This window comes from Urocampus carinirostris, chromosome 10, assembly GCF_059441175.1.
Source record: "Urocampus carinirostris isolate Australia breed hairy pipefish chromosome 10, RoL_Ucar_1.0, whole genome shotgun sequence".
NCBI lineage: Eukaryota > Metazoa > Chordata > Actinopteri > Syngnathiformes > Syngnathidae > Urocampus > Urocampus carinirostris.
Window position 1 is genome coordinate 22,107,081 of NC_142358.1, and position 14,301 is coordinate 22,121,381.

At 40.0% G+C, this 14,301-nt stretch overlaps 1 protein-coding gene across 1 annotated transcript in view; it reads right to left on the minus strand.

The window, feature by feature from the left end:
- Nucleotides 1–14,301, minus strand: part of ankrd13b (ankyrin repeat domain 13B) — a 70,402-nt gene that overhangs the window by 19,787 nt on the left and 36,314 nt on the right. The window contains exons 7-10 of the mRNA XM_088345544.1: nucleotides 9,636–9,702; nucleotides 5,432–5,513; nucleotides 2,814–2,878; nucleotides 1,091–1,227 (exon numbers count right to left, since the gene is read on the minus strand). Coding sequence (XP_088201670.1) covers nucleotides 1,091–1,227; nucleotides 2,814–2,878; nucleotides 5,432–5,513; nucleotides 9,636–9,702 — 351 coding nt within the window. The remainder of the gene's footprint in view (nucleotides 1–1,090; nucleotides 1,228–2,813; nucleotides 2,879–5,431; nucleotides 5,514–9,635; nucleotides 9,703–14,301) is intronic.

Below are 14,301 nucleotides of genomic sequence, written 5' to 3' on the forward strand. Positions count from 1 at the left end.
ATCAATGGCTAAATTGGAAATGGATCGTTTAACGAGCGCCGCCTCAGAGATTTCCTCCTCATCATGCAACGTCGCCTAGAATTACGCAGCGACAAGCGCTGAGCTGCATAGCAAACGCAGGAGTCGAGCGGACATTATGCAGTACCTGCTTGCTGCTGGTTATGGGGTCCGTTTTAAAACAGTGTTTGCTTTTATCGCAGCGATCAGTCAAGCAGCGACGAAGAAGTCCAACATTTACAAGCGGGATTGTAACGTGTGTTCAGTTGAATTGCAATTTTAGACTCTGTCTCCGTTTAATGTGCTGTGAGCCTTCAGAATCAGCAGAAACTACAGTGGTACCTCCTTATACGAGCACCCCACCACATGAGAATTTCGATACACCAGTTTTTGTTTTCACACTAAAATCTTGCTCGCTTCATAAAGGAAAATCCAGTTCAAGAGCAGTCCCAGAGGCTACCACTAGAGACCACTCTCAATTAAGTTTGCGCATGAGCCTCCTGCCATCAGGCACCTGATTCTGCCTCCTTGGTTATACCTGTAGAGTAGCTGTATTCAGCAGCAAGGTTGTTTTGATAGCATATCTTTAATCACATTTTCAAGCATCTCTTTTTTTGGACCTTTTTTCACCCTAGCCATGAGTTCCGGAAAGGGATTTGTAGGAGGTGTCTAGGAAAAAGTTACAAAATTTTATCGGATAACACATTACAGTAGTCGTTACAGCGAAAAGTAAATGCATGTGTTTGTAACGTGTCTCAATCTGACATCTTGGCAATGTATAAGGAAAAAATAGATCATTTTTTCTCACATGTATTTTTTTTTAAAATACGCATGAAGAAATATGTGGTCCAAAGGCCGTCATTTTCCCACCCCTAGTTTAGAGTGTGCTAAACACGCCACAAGCTAATTAGGAAGCAATATAATAATCTTATATGCAAATTTAAGCAAGGCATGGATGTCAGAGAGTCTGATTGTTATTTGGAGTTTGCAAATGTGAAAGCTACTTGGCAAACAAAACAAAAATGTGCATGCTTAGCTGATTATCCCTGCTTTTGTACACAGCTGTGTGTTAGCTAGCACACTGCAGCCTCACCTCTGGGTCTTGGTGGTGAGTTGGCACGGGTGGCCAATGTCCCTCAATGTGGGAGAGCAGCCTGGGTTGAAGTATTCTTCTGCACTAAGAGCTGCTGGATTGGTCACTGCCGGAGTTGACATCTGAGTCACCAGGCCCTGCAGAGATAGGCCATAAACAGTAAACACTAGGGATGGTTGAGTACCGATACCGGCCTTTTTGAAACATGTGCATAAAAATAACAATTGCATCAATCAAGGTGCTGGTATCAATAGAAGATTGGAATCGAGTGCTTGGAGTGGTCGGGAGCAGCAGTACCCAATCTGGGCACCAAAGTGCTTTAGAGACCCCACAAAAGTAGACCACAGGAAAACAGATGTTTATCGTTTTCGTTCAGATTTATTGGGCATGACACAAAACCTAGTTAAAGAAACTCGCTGAGGCCTAAAGTACAACATTATACACATTTTCACAAAAATCGGCTCAGCTGATTTGAAGCCTATAAGCAACATACACACACATACAAATCAGGCTTCATAAAGTAGTTTGTAGATTTAGTAAGCACATTCACCTAACCCGCCAAAGGTCTCAGCTCGAGACCGGGTGGAAGCATGTGTTGGACTGGAGAGGGATGGGCGCCACCAAGCTGTACTTGCACAATACACATCACAGGAAATGGTGCCCCTACAACCCAAGCGGTTAAGGAATCCAACCAACCAACAAACAAACTTGCAATGGTAGCCAATACCATCCTCAAATCAGGAACCTGGAATTAAAGGATCGGTATACTGTATTGCCATTAAAGAAATTAAATATCAAAGAAATTATCATGTTGGGATTGAAAAGGCATTTTTTAACATGCTTTGTATACAGTAATGGCCTAGGCCCTAGGCATGTTGTATCGGTATTGATGACAACTCAGATTGGAGTTTGAGTAGCAGTCTAAAAAAGTGTGCTACATAGTAACATAACCAGTGTTAATTTAACATGCGTTGATAAGAGGTAGTGTCAAAAGTTTACTTTTTAAGTGTAAACATTGCAGTGATAAATTAACGCTTGAAGCAGTGGTCTCAAAGTCACTTGAGGCCCCACCTTAATATGAAAGTTAAAGGGACAATGTGTATTATTTGCCCACTAGATCCGTGCATCCATCCATTTTCTGTGCCGCTTATCCCCTAGTCTTGCGGGGTGCCCTCTAGATGTCGCAGTATTTTCTCATGCAACCGAAAACGAAAGCTACAAAGCACAAGAAGGAATACAAATTACGGAGATACAGAATGATCAAACTGCATCCTATTACTTTTTAAAGAAGAGAAACAAGAAGACAAAAAGAATAGAAAAATAAAAGGTAAAAAAGAAAGAAAGAAAAAGCAGAAAATAAAACAAAGGGAATGGGAAGAGGAAGGAAAAAGGAAGAGAAAGGACAAGAAATAACAAAAAGATGAAATTGAAGGGATATAAGAAGACAAAGGGGAAATACGCAAGAAAAAACAGGAAAGTAGAAAGAACAAAAGGAAAAAAAAGACAAAAGAGGAACAAAACAAAAAAAAACCAAGAAGGAAAAAAACTTGGGTTTATATTGTTTTGGGGGTACCAACAGCAGCAAGATGGCAATCATGTCAGTTCTTTCTAGGTGAGCCTCATGTTATGTAAAATAAAAACAATTTATTTAACTATATTCCTCCTGACCTTACACTTTTAGGGGTTTCTTAGCTTGAGAAATGGAACCAATCCCTGCACTCACCCCATTGTTTGGGCCCATGTGTTGCTCTGCAATCCCGAGAAAGTTCTGCAGCGGAGTCTTCCCACCTGTTCAGACATAAAAGGCCCATGTAGCAGTTTAAAAAAACGTCCATAAATACTGTTTGGCTTACTAATCCCCTAACGGCTAGTTGTCTTCCGTGAGGGAATAAAAATATTACTGAGTAGTACCTTATTTACTGGACTATGCTTTCCAAAATAAAATAATAGTATAGGAATGTTCCCAAAAGAAACGTATTGAAACCTGACGTTGTGTGGTTTACGCCAACTTCTCTGGGGTCAATAGGCAAGGCAGCAATATATTTAGGCCTGATCTTATTTGACAACATTGGAAGTGATCCAAAACTATTATCATGGGGAGAGGAATTTGTTGACCGCCCTAATCTCTCGTTGAGGTTGTCCACAGTCAGCATCTGCATCAAATCATCCAATTCTGCCCCTGTGCCAAAGAAGTCTTAGCTTACCTCACTGATTAGCGCACAGTAACACTGAATCCCTTTATAATAAAATGCTCATACTGAAACACATGTCACATTGTTTCCAGTCTTCTCAGGTCCCTACAGCCACAGGGACCTTTTTCAAATGCAGTCTCCATCACGCTTCATTCAGCCATTTCTCATCCGGAGCATCCAAACACACCTTAGGAGGCTATTTATCCCAGATAAACTGGTATCCAAACTCTGCAACCGGGGGCTTCCCAGATTGTTATGTTTATGTATCACTGACTTTTCTCACCAAAAGGACACAAGTGGTGTGAACAGAAAATACATCATCTATACTTGGCCTAGGGCTGAGGCCAAGGTGTGCCACGTGGCTGCGTGCTGAGCTCAGTAGTTTTTAACATCCTCACATATTGCCTCTAACACATACATAATTTGCTACCACTGTCATTGGTAGAATATCAGTGAAAAATACATCTCACTAAGATTGTGTGAAGTCCACAAACTGAACAAGGCATACAAGAGAAGGTTCTGGAGCCAATGGGTGACAGAGAATTCCTGGTTTTGAGGAGTAGCTTTTATTGGTAGTGAATTTTGAGGTAGGTTTTTAAAATAAAGTCTGAAAAGGAATGAGCCATTCCGTCAAAGGTTTGATTGGCATAATAATCTGGGCACAAATGAGCAACTGGTAATCTTAAGGCTGAGGTGGTTTACCATTATTCTTACACAAAAAGCGCAGTCCAAAAAATGACAACGTTAAATACTCTTCATTGCAGAGGTATATGCAGAGCATATACCAACGCAGAGTCCACAGGAGGGCTGCTTTCATCATTAAGGACCCCACCCACCCACAGACTGTTTACACTTCTGCCCTCAGGACGGAGGTACAGGAGTGTGAAATACAGGACAACCCGTCTAAAGAACTCTTTTTACCCCTCTCCCATCAGACTCTTAAACGGCTGCTGAACGAACAATACACCACAGACTGGTTCAGCACACTAAAGACACTTTTACACTACAGACACTTTCAACTGGACCATACTTGGACTATTCTTGCACTACAGTTACTTTCAACTCTGTTTTATCTGTTTGTATCTTATTGCCTTAACTAATCTTGAGTTCATCTTGTATTTTTATCATTTAAATATTCATGATGTTCTTTTATATTGTATATAGTTTCTTAGTGCTATTACGCTGGCAACTGTGTGGACAGCAAAGTAAGACTTTCATTGTGCAGAGAATCGTGGTTCTTTACCGTGCGTATGACAATAAACACTTTGAAATTGAACTGGAAAAGGGTCCTAATGCTTCGTCATCATTCTTAATTAAACCCCTCAACATTCGCCTGAGGAAATTAATTCAAAACAAGATCATTTTCTTGGCCACAGTCGAAGGGAGTAGAAGGAAAGGAAGAAAAGAACTGGGTCCGACAACATCGAAGAATGGACAGGTTCCAACATTGCCCAACCCAAACTCAGGCCAGCAACCGTCAGCAGAGGAGAGAGCTGTTCAGAGTTGTGTCTTCAGTGGTCCCCCGATGACCCGGGCCTTTAAGTTATCCATAAACAATGAACAATTTATCATTAAGTGAAAAAAATTGTAATACTTTGACTGTATTATTTCTACGTAAAATCGTTTTTGTTGTTGTTGAAAAATAGGAGATTAATTTTTTGGGCCAAAATTGCCCAGCTCAGAGGAAAAACATGAAATATGCTGTGCCTAACCTGTACTCACAGTGAATGAGCGGTGGCCTCCCTGATCACTGGCAGTTTCTCCCTCTACTCTCATGAGAATGGTGCAGAGCCATCAAAACAAAAACAAATAGACTATGGAGCATCTTTTTCCCTAGGGCGGTGGCCATCAGCTCTACTGCACATGAGCACGTGACAGCCACATATAAACAGAGGAATTGGCAGAGGAATTTCTCCTTTTTGAATATTTGCACTGCCCTTCTGCATTCACCTTACTAAACTAACCTCTGCCTTACTTAGTTAGTTAACCTTGCTGTCATATAGACACCTCTTTCACACTGTTGTGGCCGTGCATGTTGTTTAAATAAACTGAGATTATATTGTTATCATTATTACCGTTTGTCCTTTTCTTTATCTATTTATCTACATGATTACAACTTCTAATATTAACAGATTTTAAAAATAGGAACCTTTAATCTTGTTCTTGTTCTGGTCTGACAGGTGGTCCGTTCTGGTCCTAGTGATGAGCTCCACATTTGATGCGGCGTACACCTATAATAGAAAAGGTGATGCGGGATGAGCAGGCAATAAAGTATGAATTATGCTGGGTAACGACTTGTTTTTATTGCTATCATAAAAATAAAAAAGAGAAACATCAACCACACGACAATATAGTACAAAAATCCAGCCTTTCACAATATCATGTTAATAGTCACCACATTGGCAAAGTCAAATACAGTGGTACCTCTTTATACAAGCAGCTGTGAACTCGAGAATTTTGAGTTATACTTGGAAGAAAAATCTATCACATCTCATTAGCTGCACCGCTTATCCTCAATAGGGTCGCGGGGGTGCTGGAGCCCATACCAGCAATCATCGGGCAGTGGGCAGGGGACACCCTGAACTGGTTGCCAGCCAATCGCAGGGCAGAGACAGACAACTCGCTCGCTCATTCACACCTAGGAGCAATTTGGACGGGCCAATCCACCTGAAATGCATGTCTTTGGAATGTGGGAGGAAACCGGAGTGCCCGGAGGAAACCCACACAAGCACGGGGAGAACATACAAACTCCGCACAGTAAGATCGGTAGCTGGATTTGAAGGAGGTTCCCAAGACCTTAGAACTGTGCCGCACACGCGCTACCCACTGCGCTGCCGTGCTGCCCTAGAAAAATCTATATCACAGGCATTCCCAGAGGCTACCACTAGGACTCATCGCTCATGACTGCTCACCGTTACCCTCCGCTAGTTTCAGTTTTCACATGCTAACTACTACAGGCAAAACAATGTGCTGTAACAATAGTTTGTGTGTACTCTTAAAGTTGGAGTTACTTTAATTTTACGTGTAAAGTAAGAGCTTACATCTCATCAACAGTGTCTTGATCTCATACTTTAGCCAATTGCTCCCTGTATTAATGGTTGCAGATCCCCTGATTAAGCAATATTTAATCTTACAAAACTAATGCGGCACCTATTTACTTACAGCAAGACAGATTTTGTAGAAAACTGCGACAATATCATCAATCTACAAGGACGTTGTCTTCTGCTAGCAGTGTACGAGACAATCCGGATTAGAGTCGAAACGGGAACACGAGATTGACGGCGAGATTGGTGTCTTATTTTTTCCCCGTATATCATTTTTTATACGAGGTAAACAATTTGAAACGATCAAAAGTTGTATTAAATAAGAGGAAAATGTATAAATTGACAGGCATGCGATCTCCGTCACTCCTCCTTGCTAATCACCCCACATGCACCTTCGGCGACTGCCTCCATGCGAAGTTTCTTATCCTAAACTCGCATTTTATTTTGTTAATATCGTCCTATTTTTCATGTAACTGTATATTTTTATGTTTGATTACTATTTGAGTGTGCTTTAGTAATCAGGAAGATGTGTTTTACAGCTATTTAGGATTCGCTTTGATGCTTTTGGGGAGTCGGGAACGGACCAATTGTATTTTCATTGGGAAAATTTGCTCATTACAAACACAATCCTGGAACAAATTAAGCTCATATAAAAAGGTATCACTATGTGTCAAACAACAACAGGAAAGAAAGTATCAGATCCGAGCTTGTCCATTTATGCGCCGAACTTTAAATCAGCTAAGAAAATAGCAATCACTGCTGAGGTCGGTCGCAATTGCTTTTAAACAGCCAGTGATGGATGGCCCTCGATATCTGACACTTGTCTGGGATCGATCCCTCGTGGCGCTTCACCAAACAAATGAGATCCAGAGCATCTATATTGTTTGTCACAATAGAAACATCTTTCTCTCAACGTTTTGTTAGAGGCCATTAAAACTCACTGCCGAGATGAATCCTGGCGATAAAATGGAGCAGCTTGAAAAGCAGGCAAGCAATCGAAGAGTTTAAAATAACTTTATTTTGTAAAGCACGCCATTTGTTTTTTTGTTTGTTTGTTTATTTGAGTATTTTTCATTTAGCACAGCACAAAAAAACAACATCAACCACTAATTAGGAAAGCAAGAAACAAAATATTTGCATAAAAACAGCTATGCATTACAAAGATATAATAAATAAACTTGTGCCCAAAGGGTGAATGAAGCAAAAGTTTTAACTGCCTTCCGCCATTCCATTTTATCTTGCAGGAAAGAAACATTCAAATTAAAAGAAGAAAACAGAAACCTACCTCACAAATTACATAAAAAAGATTAAGACCAGCGTTTATGCTGCCCATGACTATTTTTCTTTTTGAACATTACGTATCTTTATTTGTAATTGAATGTATTTTTTGGATTTCTCAAATACTTTTGTTTTTGATACATTATCTCTGCTTGTAATTCCTTTGTTCTGAGCCAAAAATTGTGGTGTTGCCGGAAAAAAAAAAAATAATTTCAATGATTCATTCAACTAGTCGTTTAGAGACGCTCGCCTACTTACGAACAATACAGTTACGAAAAATGGTATATATGAACACTTTTGTCGGGATGTCGAAAAATATCCAAACATTGCTGTAAGTTAGATTTTGTATTGTTTGCACCTTTTTCCGAGTACCGGACATTACTGTAGTGCTTCCTTCCGCCACTACCGATGTGTGGTGGCGCTGTGAGAGGTCACCCAGCATCCACCCCGAAGAATAAATCCGGCTTCCTCTTCCCAGTTTGTGTGTAAACATACTGTACTGTATCTCCAGCGCGCTAAGAACTCTGACATTTTTATTGTTTAATAAAGTAATAAAATAAAGTCTGTCTTGCTGGCAGTAGCTCAGGAGGTAGAGCGCTCGTCTTGGGATCAAGAGATCGCAGTTCGAATCCCGGCTCCTCCGTGTTACATGTCGAAGTGGCCTTGGGTAAGACCCTGAACCCCTAATGCCCCCAATAAGCAGGTTGGCTCCTTACATGGCTGCACGGCCGCTATTGGCGTGTGAGTGTGTGTGTGAATGGATAAAATGTGAAGCACATTGTAAAGCGCTTTGGAAAGTTTTCATTGACTTGAAAAGCACTATATAAATGCAGATCACTTCATTTCATATCAATATCTCGTGCATCCATTCCATCTGGTTGGTGTAAAGTTTAAAGAAGAGGTGAGCCGTTTCATTTGAAATGAAAGTGGAATAAGAAAGCTTGATGCGGTTGAGAAAATGGTTGGATTGCTTTTTTTTGGCCACTTTTTACCACAGAGGAGGAAGTCGCCTAAGTCTTGAAGATTATCTTCTAAAAGTTAAACTTCACTTTATTTATCTTTAAAGAGCGTATTTATTTTTTAGTACAAAACAATACAGGTTACGTATACAAGCCTTAAACATACAAAATATAGCACTGAAGCAACTTACGAACAAATTCAATTTACGAACAATCGTCCGTAACCTGTCTTGCTCGTAAGTAGGGGAACGTCTGTATATACAATAAAAAATAACGGACCTGAGATTATAATCCATGCGTTTATCACTTCTCGGCTTGATTACTCTAAGGTATTTCTCTTTGGTCTCCTGATGTTTAGCATTAAAGGTGTGCAGCTGGTTCAAAATACGGCAGTGAGAAATTTGACAAAGACATCAAAGGTTGACCATATCACTCCAATATTAGATAACTTGCACTGGCTCCCGGTCCACCTAATTTGTGACTTTAAGGTTGTCTTACTTACGTATAAATGTTTGCATGGACTTGCCCCCTCTTATCTATCAGGCTTGATTTTCCTCTAAGTCCCGCTTGTAAAAGGCTGGTGTACTTAATACTCCAAAAGCCAAGCAGAAATCAGCAGGCTTGAGAGCGTTCACCAACCGGGCCCCGGTGCTGCAGAATTCTCTGCTTCCGGAGACAGACTGCAAAATCTAGACTTAAGACACACTTTTATTTTATTGCTTATTATTAATGCCGACCTCATACTTTTCTTTTCCTGTCCTTTACGGCTGCCTGGTTGATGGTAAAATGAGTAAGAAGTACATATCGGGATGACTCAGCGGCGCAGCAACTTGACCTGACGAATGTTATCATCTATGGGAAACTGCGTCGTTGCTGTCATGGACTTTTTGGACAATTTTACATATTACCTGTTGTTATTGATGTTCACGTCTTGTGTATTGCAACCCAATTCAACATTAATTGCACCCTGGTCATCCTGGAAGGGGGATTACCACAATTCTGGCCTGTGTAGTCCTTTAAGACGTTTTGTGATTAGGGTTTAAACAAATAAATGTGACTTGACTCTCTCTACCTTGGCTTCGTATCCATTCACAGTTTCGGTCTTTTCGCTCCTCCAGCCCAGAATACCCGTCTTGTTCCTGCAATAAACACAATTTATAGCATGGATTACCAAACATATAGAAGCTGAGATCATATCATGTTATTACAGTGTCCTCTCTATGTTATTATTGAGTTGTATATTTATTGAGTTGGGCTAAAATAGGCTAATTCAACCATCAAAAGGGCACCGGGCGATTACAGGAATAATTCATAAGCCAATTAGAAAAAATTGATTCAGACTAACAAGAATAGATCATTTATGTAACGGTACTGATCTTTTTAATGATTCATTATACCAGTAAGAAAACCGAAACGAGCAATATAAAACACTCAAAATGTCGTAGATCTTGAACAAGAGGGAAAGGAAGGTAAATGTGAATGAGAAAAATGTGCCTTGTGGGTTACACCTTGGATTCTGTGTAGCTCTTTCCAACTGCAGCAGGACTTTGTCCTCTTCTAAATATTGAAAAAAACTCAAAACTTTTCATTTGATCAGAGAATGACGGATGAGTTTGTCATCGCATTGTAATTGTTGAATGCAAAACTGAAATCTCCCGGCTTGGCTCTTGCACCTGTTGGAAACCATCCAAATACACAATCAAAAGGCTGGACACCATACCAAAAACAACATAAACCTCTGTAAAGTAAATTACAAGACGGCACTCAATTGCAAGTAGACATTTTTGGCCCAACACCAGCAGTGTTGAAATTATCAACATAGGCCTAAAGCGCCGTGTAAATGTGAAAATAGCATGTGAAATAGAGGTAAGAAACTGATGAAACTGTACTCATAACATTTTTTCATAAGGCACTAATGTGTGCTGCGCTTGAAGCCAACATTCTAATAGGTGGCTATATTTTTCTGTCCAATACTTGCTATTTTTTATCATGCACAGTATTTATTTTATCAGATCTCAAGCAAGAAAAAATCCATTCTAAACTAGCCCAACTGACTTTGAATTTTTTTTTATTACGCATTACTAAATTTAGTGTCTAAAAAAGGACCCAATATATTACCGTAAATTCCGGACTATAAGCCGCTACTTTTTTCCCAAACTTTCAACCCTGCAGCTTATTCAGTGATGCGGCCTATTTATGTAATTTTTCTAACGGCCCCCAGCGGCGCTCGAGTATAAAAGGTAAGATTTAGACTGCAACTTCTTAGCTTGTGCACAAATCCATTAGCGTAGACATATCCTCATCATGCAAATTGCATATATAAAGGTACATGATGCAACTTTCAAGCTAAACGCAATCAAGAAGTCCGATATAAAAGGAAACAGAGCTACCGCACGCAAATTTTACTTTGCGAGCGTGATGCTAGCGAGTGTTTGAATAAGAGAGCGTGGGACGACGTCTATATGACAAAATCTCTTTCCCACACTGAAGGAAGACAACTTTGATGACGTCAGTTATAAGTAGGAAGATGGGGATGGTTTACCGTGCTTGCTGCATGAATGGTATGTTTTTTTAACAGAGCTGTTAACTGTGTTGCGAGCGTGTTCCTAGTAGCGTTTTGCTACCCTTTACAGGCACGGTTTGGGATGAAAGTTATATTATTATTATTAAAGCTTTGAAAACTCTCTCGGTGTACCGTCTTTCTTTGTAAATATGTGTAACCATGTATAATATGTATTTGCAACTGTATATTTTTGTAATGTATTTATTTTAGAAACTTGTTCTGATATGTTTTGTACGAACAAATGAGAAAGAAGGGGCGGGGCAAACGCGGGCTGACGGGAAGTGGAGTAAAGGTGAGACGTGTTTGTGGACGCGGCCGACAATAGTGGATATATATTTTTCCCACCCTTACCTTTGGAAATCTACACTTTTTTCCTTAGATTACTTTCAATGGGCACCCGGACTCTGCAGGTCTGCATCAAACTTTAAGTACCGGTATCATTGTCCATCCATTTTGCCGGCTGTTTATTAGACTGTATCGGGTATGGGTTAATCTCATGTTTGATTGCTAATAAGATTTTCGAGAAGGGTTGTTCAAACCTCACTTTGTGTTTGCTGTTAAAAACGTCATATTGGAATATAATATTGTGAATGTGCTTAATTGCTGTTGAGATTGTCATGATTGTTTTCTGTTATTAGTGTCAATAAATTTGTTCAAACCAAAAAAATCTCGTGTTTGCATTGCGTTTTTTCAGTGTGGGCGCATGCGGCTAATATACAGGTGCGGCTTGTGTATGTATAAAAACGGTTTTCCTCCCGAAATGTGGTGGGTGCGGCTTATAATCAGGTGCGCTCTATAGTCCGGAATTTACGGTAGTTGGACTTAACTCTGAGTGTTAAGAAATCAATTTGATAAAATTACTGTAATCTATTTATAAACAAATATAAGATGTAAAAGCAGATGTCTGCACACAAATTTATTCATATCAGCAAATGAGAGCAAATTGGATACGTCTACATTATTAGCCTAGATGGTAAGGCGCCCGCTTTGAGACTGGGAGGTCGGTGGTTCGCGCCCCGGCCGAGTCATTCCTAAGACTTAAAAAGTGGTCGGCGGCGCCCTCTGTTGGCTGCGGCTGCATCGGCTCGCTACAACGGGTCAGGTGCAATCGACATTTCGTTCTGTGTACATTGTTACACAGAATGACAATACAAGGAAATTATTATTATTATTATTATTATTATTATTTGTTTCTCATGTATTGCCAAGGTATCAGATTTGAGGTTTTAACTAGGAAAAGAATCAATAAATCTGCATTTTTTTTTTGCACTCTTCCATTTCTTTAAACCCTATGCAACCCGGGGCTCAAAATTGTTTGCCCACCCCTGATATAGGTGCATGCAATGGGATAAAAGTAAAATTGTTTGGTTGGAGATTCCTCAAACTAGTTCAATGTCAAATTACCCACTAAACACTATACAGAACGTAGGTAGACATAAAAAATAAAAACGATATCAATCATATATGACCCCTCTTGCGCTGTGTATGAGACATTGGGGACCTCAAGCAGCTTCTTCTCCAACAGACTCGAACACCCACAGTGCTACTGCAGGGATGTCAGGTTGTATAACAATAGCGTTAACCGTGGGTTTTATGTGGCATACAAATAATATAGTGGTACTTCTTCTTACTAGCTTCACCGCCCTTCACAGCCCTTCCTAAAGCATACAAATGAACCCTAAATTGTGAAGGATGTTATTATTTTATGCAGACATGTAGTGCAATGCTAACTGTTTTTAATAATTCAAGGCTGTGTTGCAAGTAAGTAGAATAGTGCTGTTTCAAAGTTGTTTTGGGGGCTCAATCGCTAGAAAGACATAACAGAAACCAAAGGGAAGGGTCCCCAAGGTCGAGCGAAGAATCCCCGCTCCTGGGAAGCCAGATGGTGTGGTGTTTACGGAAATGCACCCCAGCCAGTCGAGAAAGGGCGTCATTTGAGACTGCCGTAGAAGAGTCAATAAGCATGTTAAGAAACAGATTGCAGATGTCATGTAACCAATACAATGGGAGTAGGTAGTGTTTTGCTGTCTTGATTTGAATATTGTATAGATAACTCTTTGGGGTCCTTGAGAAAAGTGTCTCTCCCTGATGGCCACAGGGTAGCACACACTGTATTGAGCGAGGGACCCGAGCCCCCGATACTGTATTCGTTTTTTGATGTTAGGAATAAAATCTCGGGTGATTCTGCTGAATGGTTTCCTGGTCTTCTTTCTTCCAGAACGAGCACGCATAATTGTTAGGAAAGGTGAAGCTATGGTTAATATCGGTTTGAATGGACGGTTTATGTTCAATAATTTGGAGTCAGAACATCAATTTTAATATCGCGATAAAGACCTTTAACCTGACAATAGCTATAAAACGCATCTCCTGATCACTAAAAATACATTCAAATAGTAAATAAACATGAAAAAATACAGTAATAAGGTAAATGAGAGGATATTAAAGACATATAATGTGAGTTTATGATGAACGGCGTAACAAATGTGTAGGCGTGGTGCGGAGGATGGGGGGACGTTTGCAAGAAGGAGTCATTGAGATCGCATACCTGTCAATTTACAGGTTTTTTTTATCATTTCACATCGTGTATGCCGTAATACAATTTTCATATGGAAAATCTCATATTTCTTATATGTTTGCGGTATTTAAGAATGTCTGTCTTTCTGTGAGTAAATAGCTGCCCCGTTGTGTTTGTAAGGTTTACTATCACGGAAGGATACATTAAGGAGGATTTACAATCATTAAGAAGGGGAGCAATTCGCAGAGGTTGACAAATATGGTGAAATGACATCTGAGCCCTTTAATGTTACCTGCGGTGTTCCACAGGGTTCAGTGCTTGGCCCCCTTCTTTTCAGCATTTACATGCTTCTATTAGATGATATTATTCGCAAGTACAATATCAGCTTCCACTGCTACGCAGACGACACTCAACTATATCTTCCGTTGGAGGAATCTCCCACACTAAACTGTGGAAATTTGGAGGCCTGCCTCATTGAGATAAAAGAGTGGATGTCACTCAATTTCTTGCGTCTTAACTCTGAAAAGACCGAAATGTTAGTCATTGGTCCATCTAAATGCCGTGACTTATTCTCAAAAACTGCTGTGAACATTGACAAATGTCACATCACACAGAGTGACTCAGTTAAAAATTTAGGTGTCATATTTAACCCTGATCTAT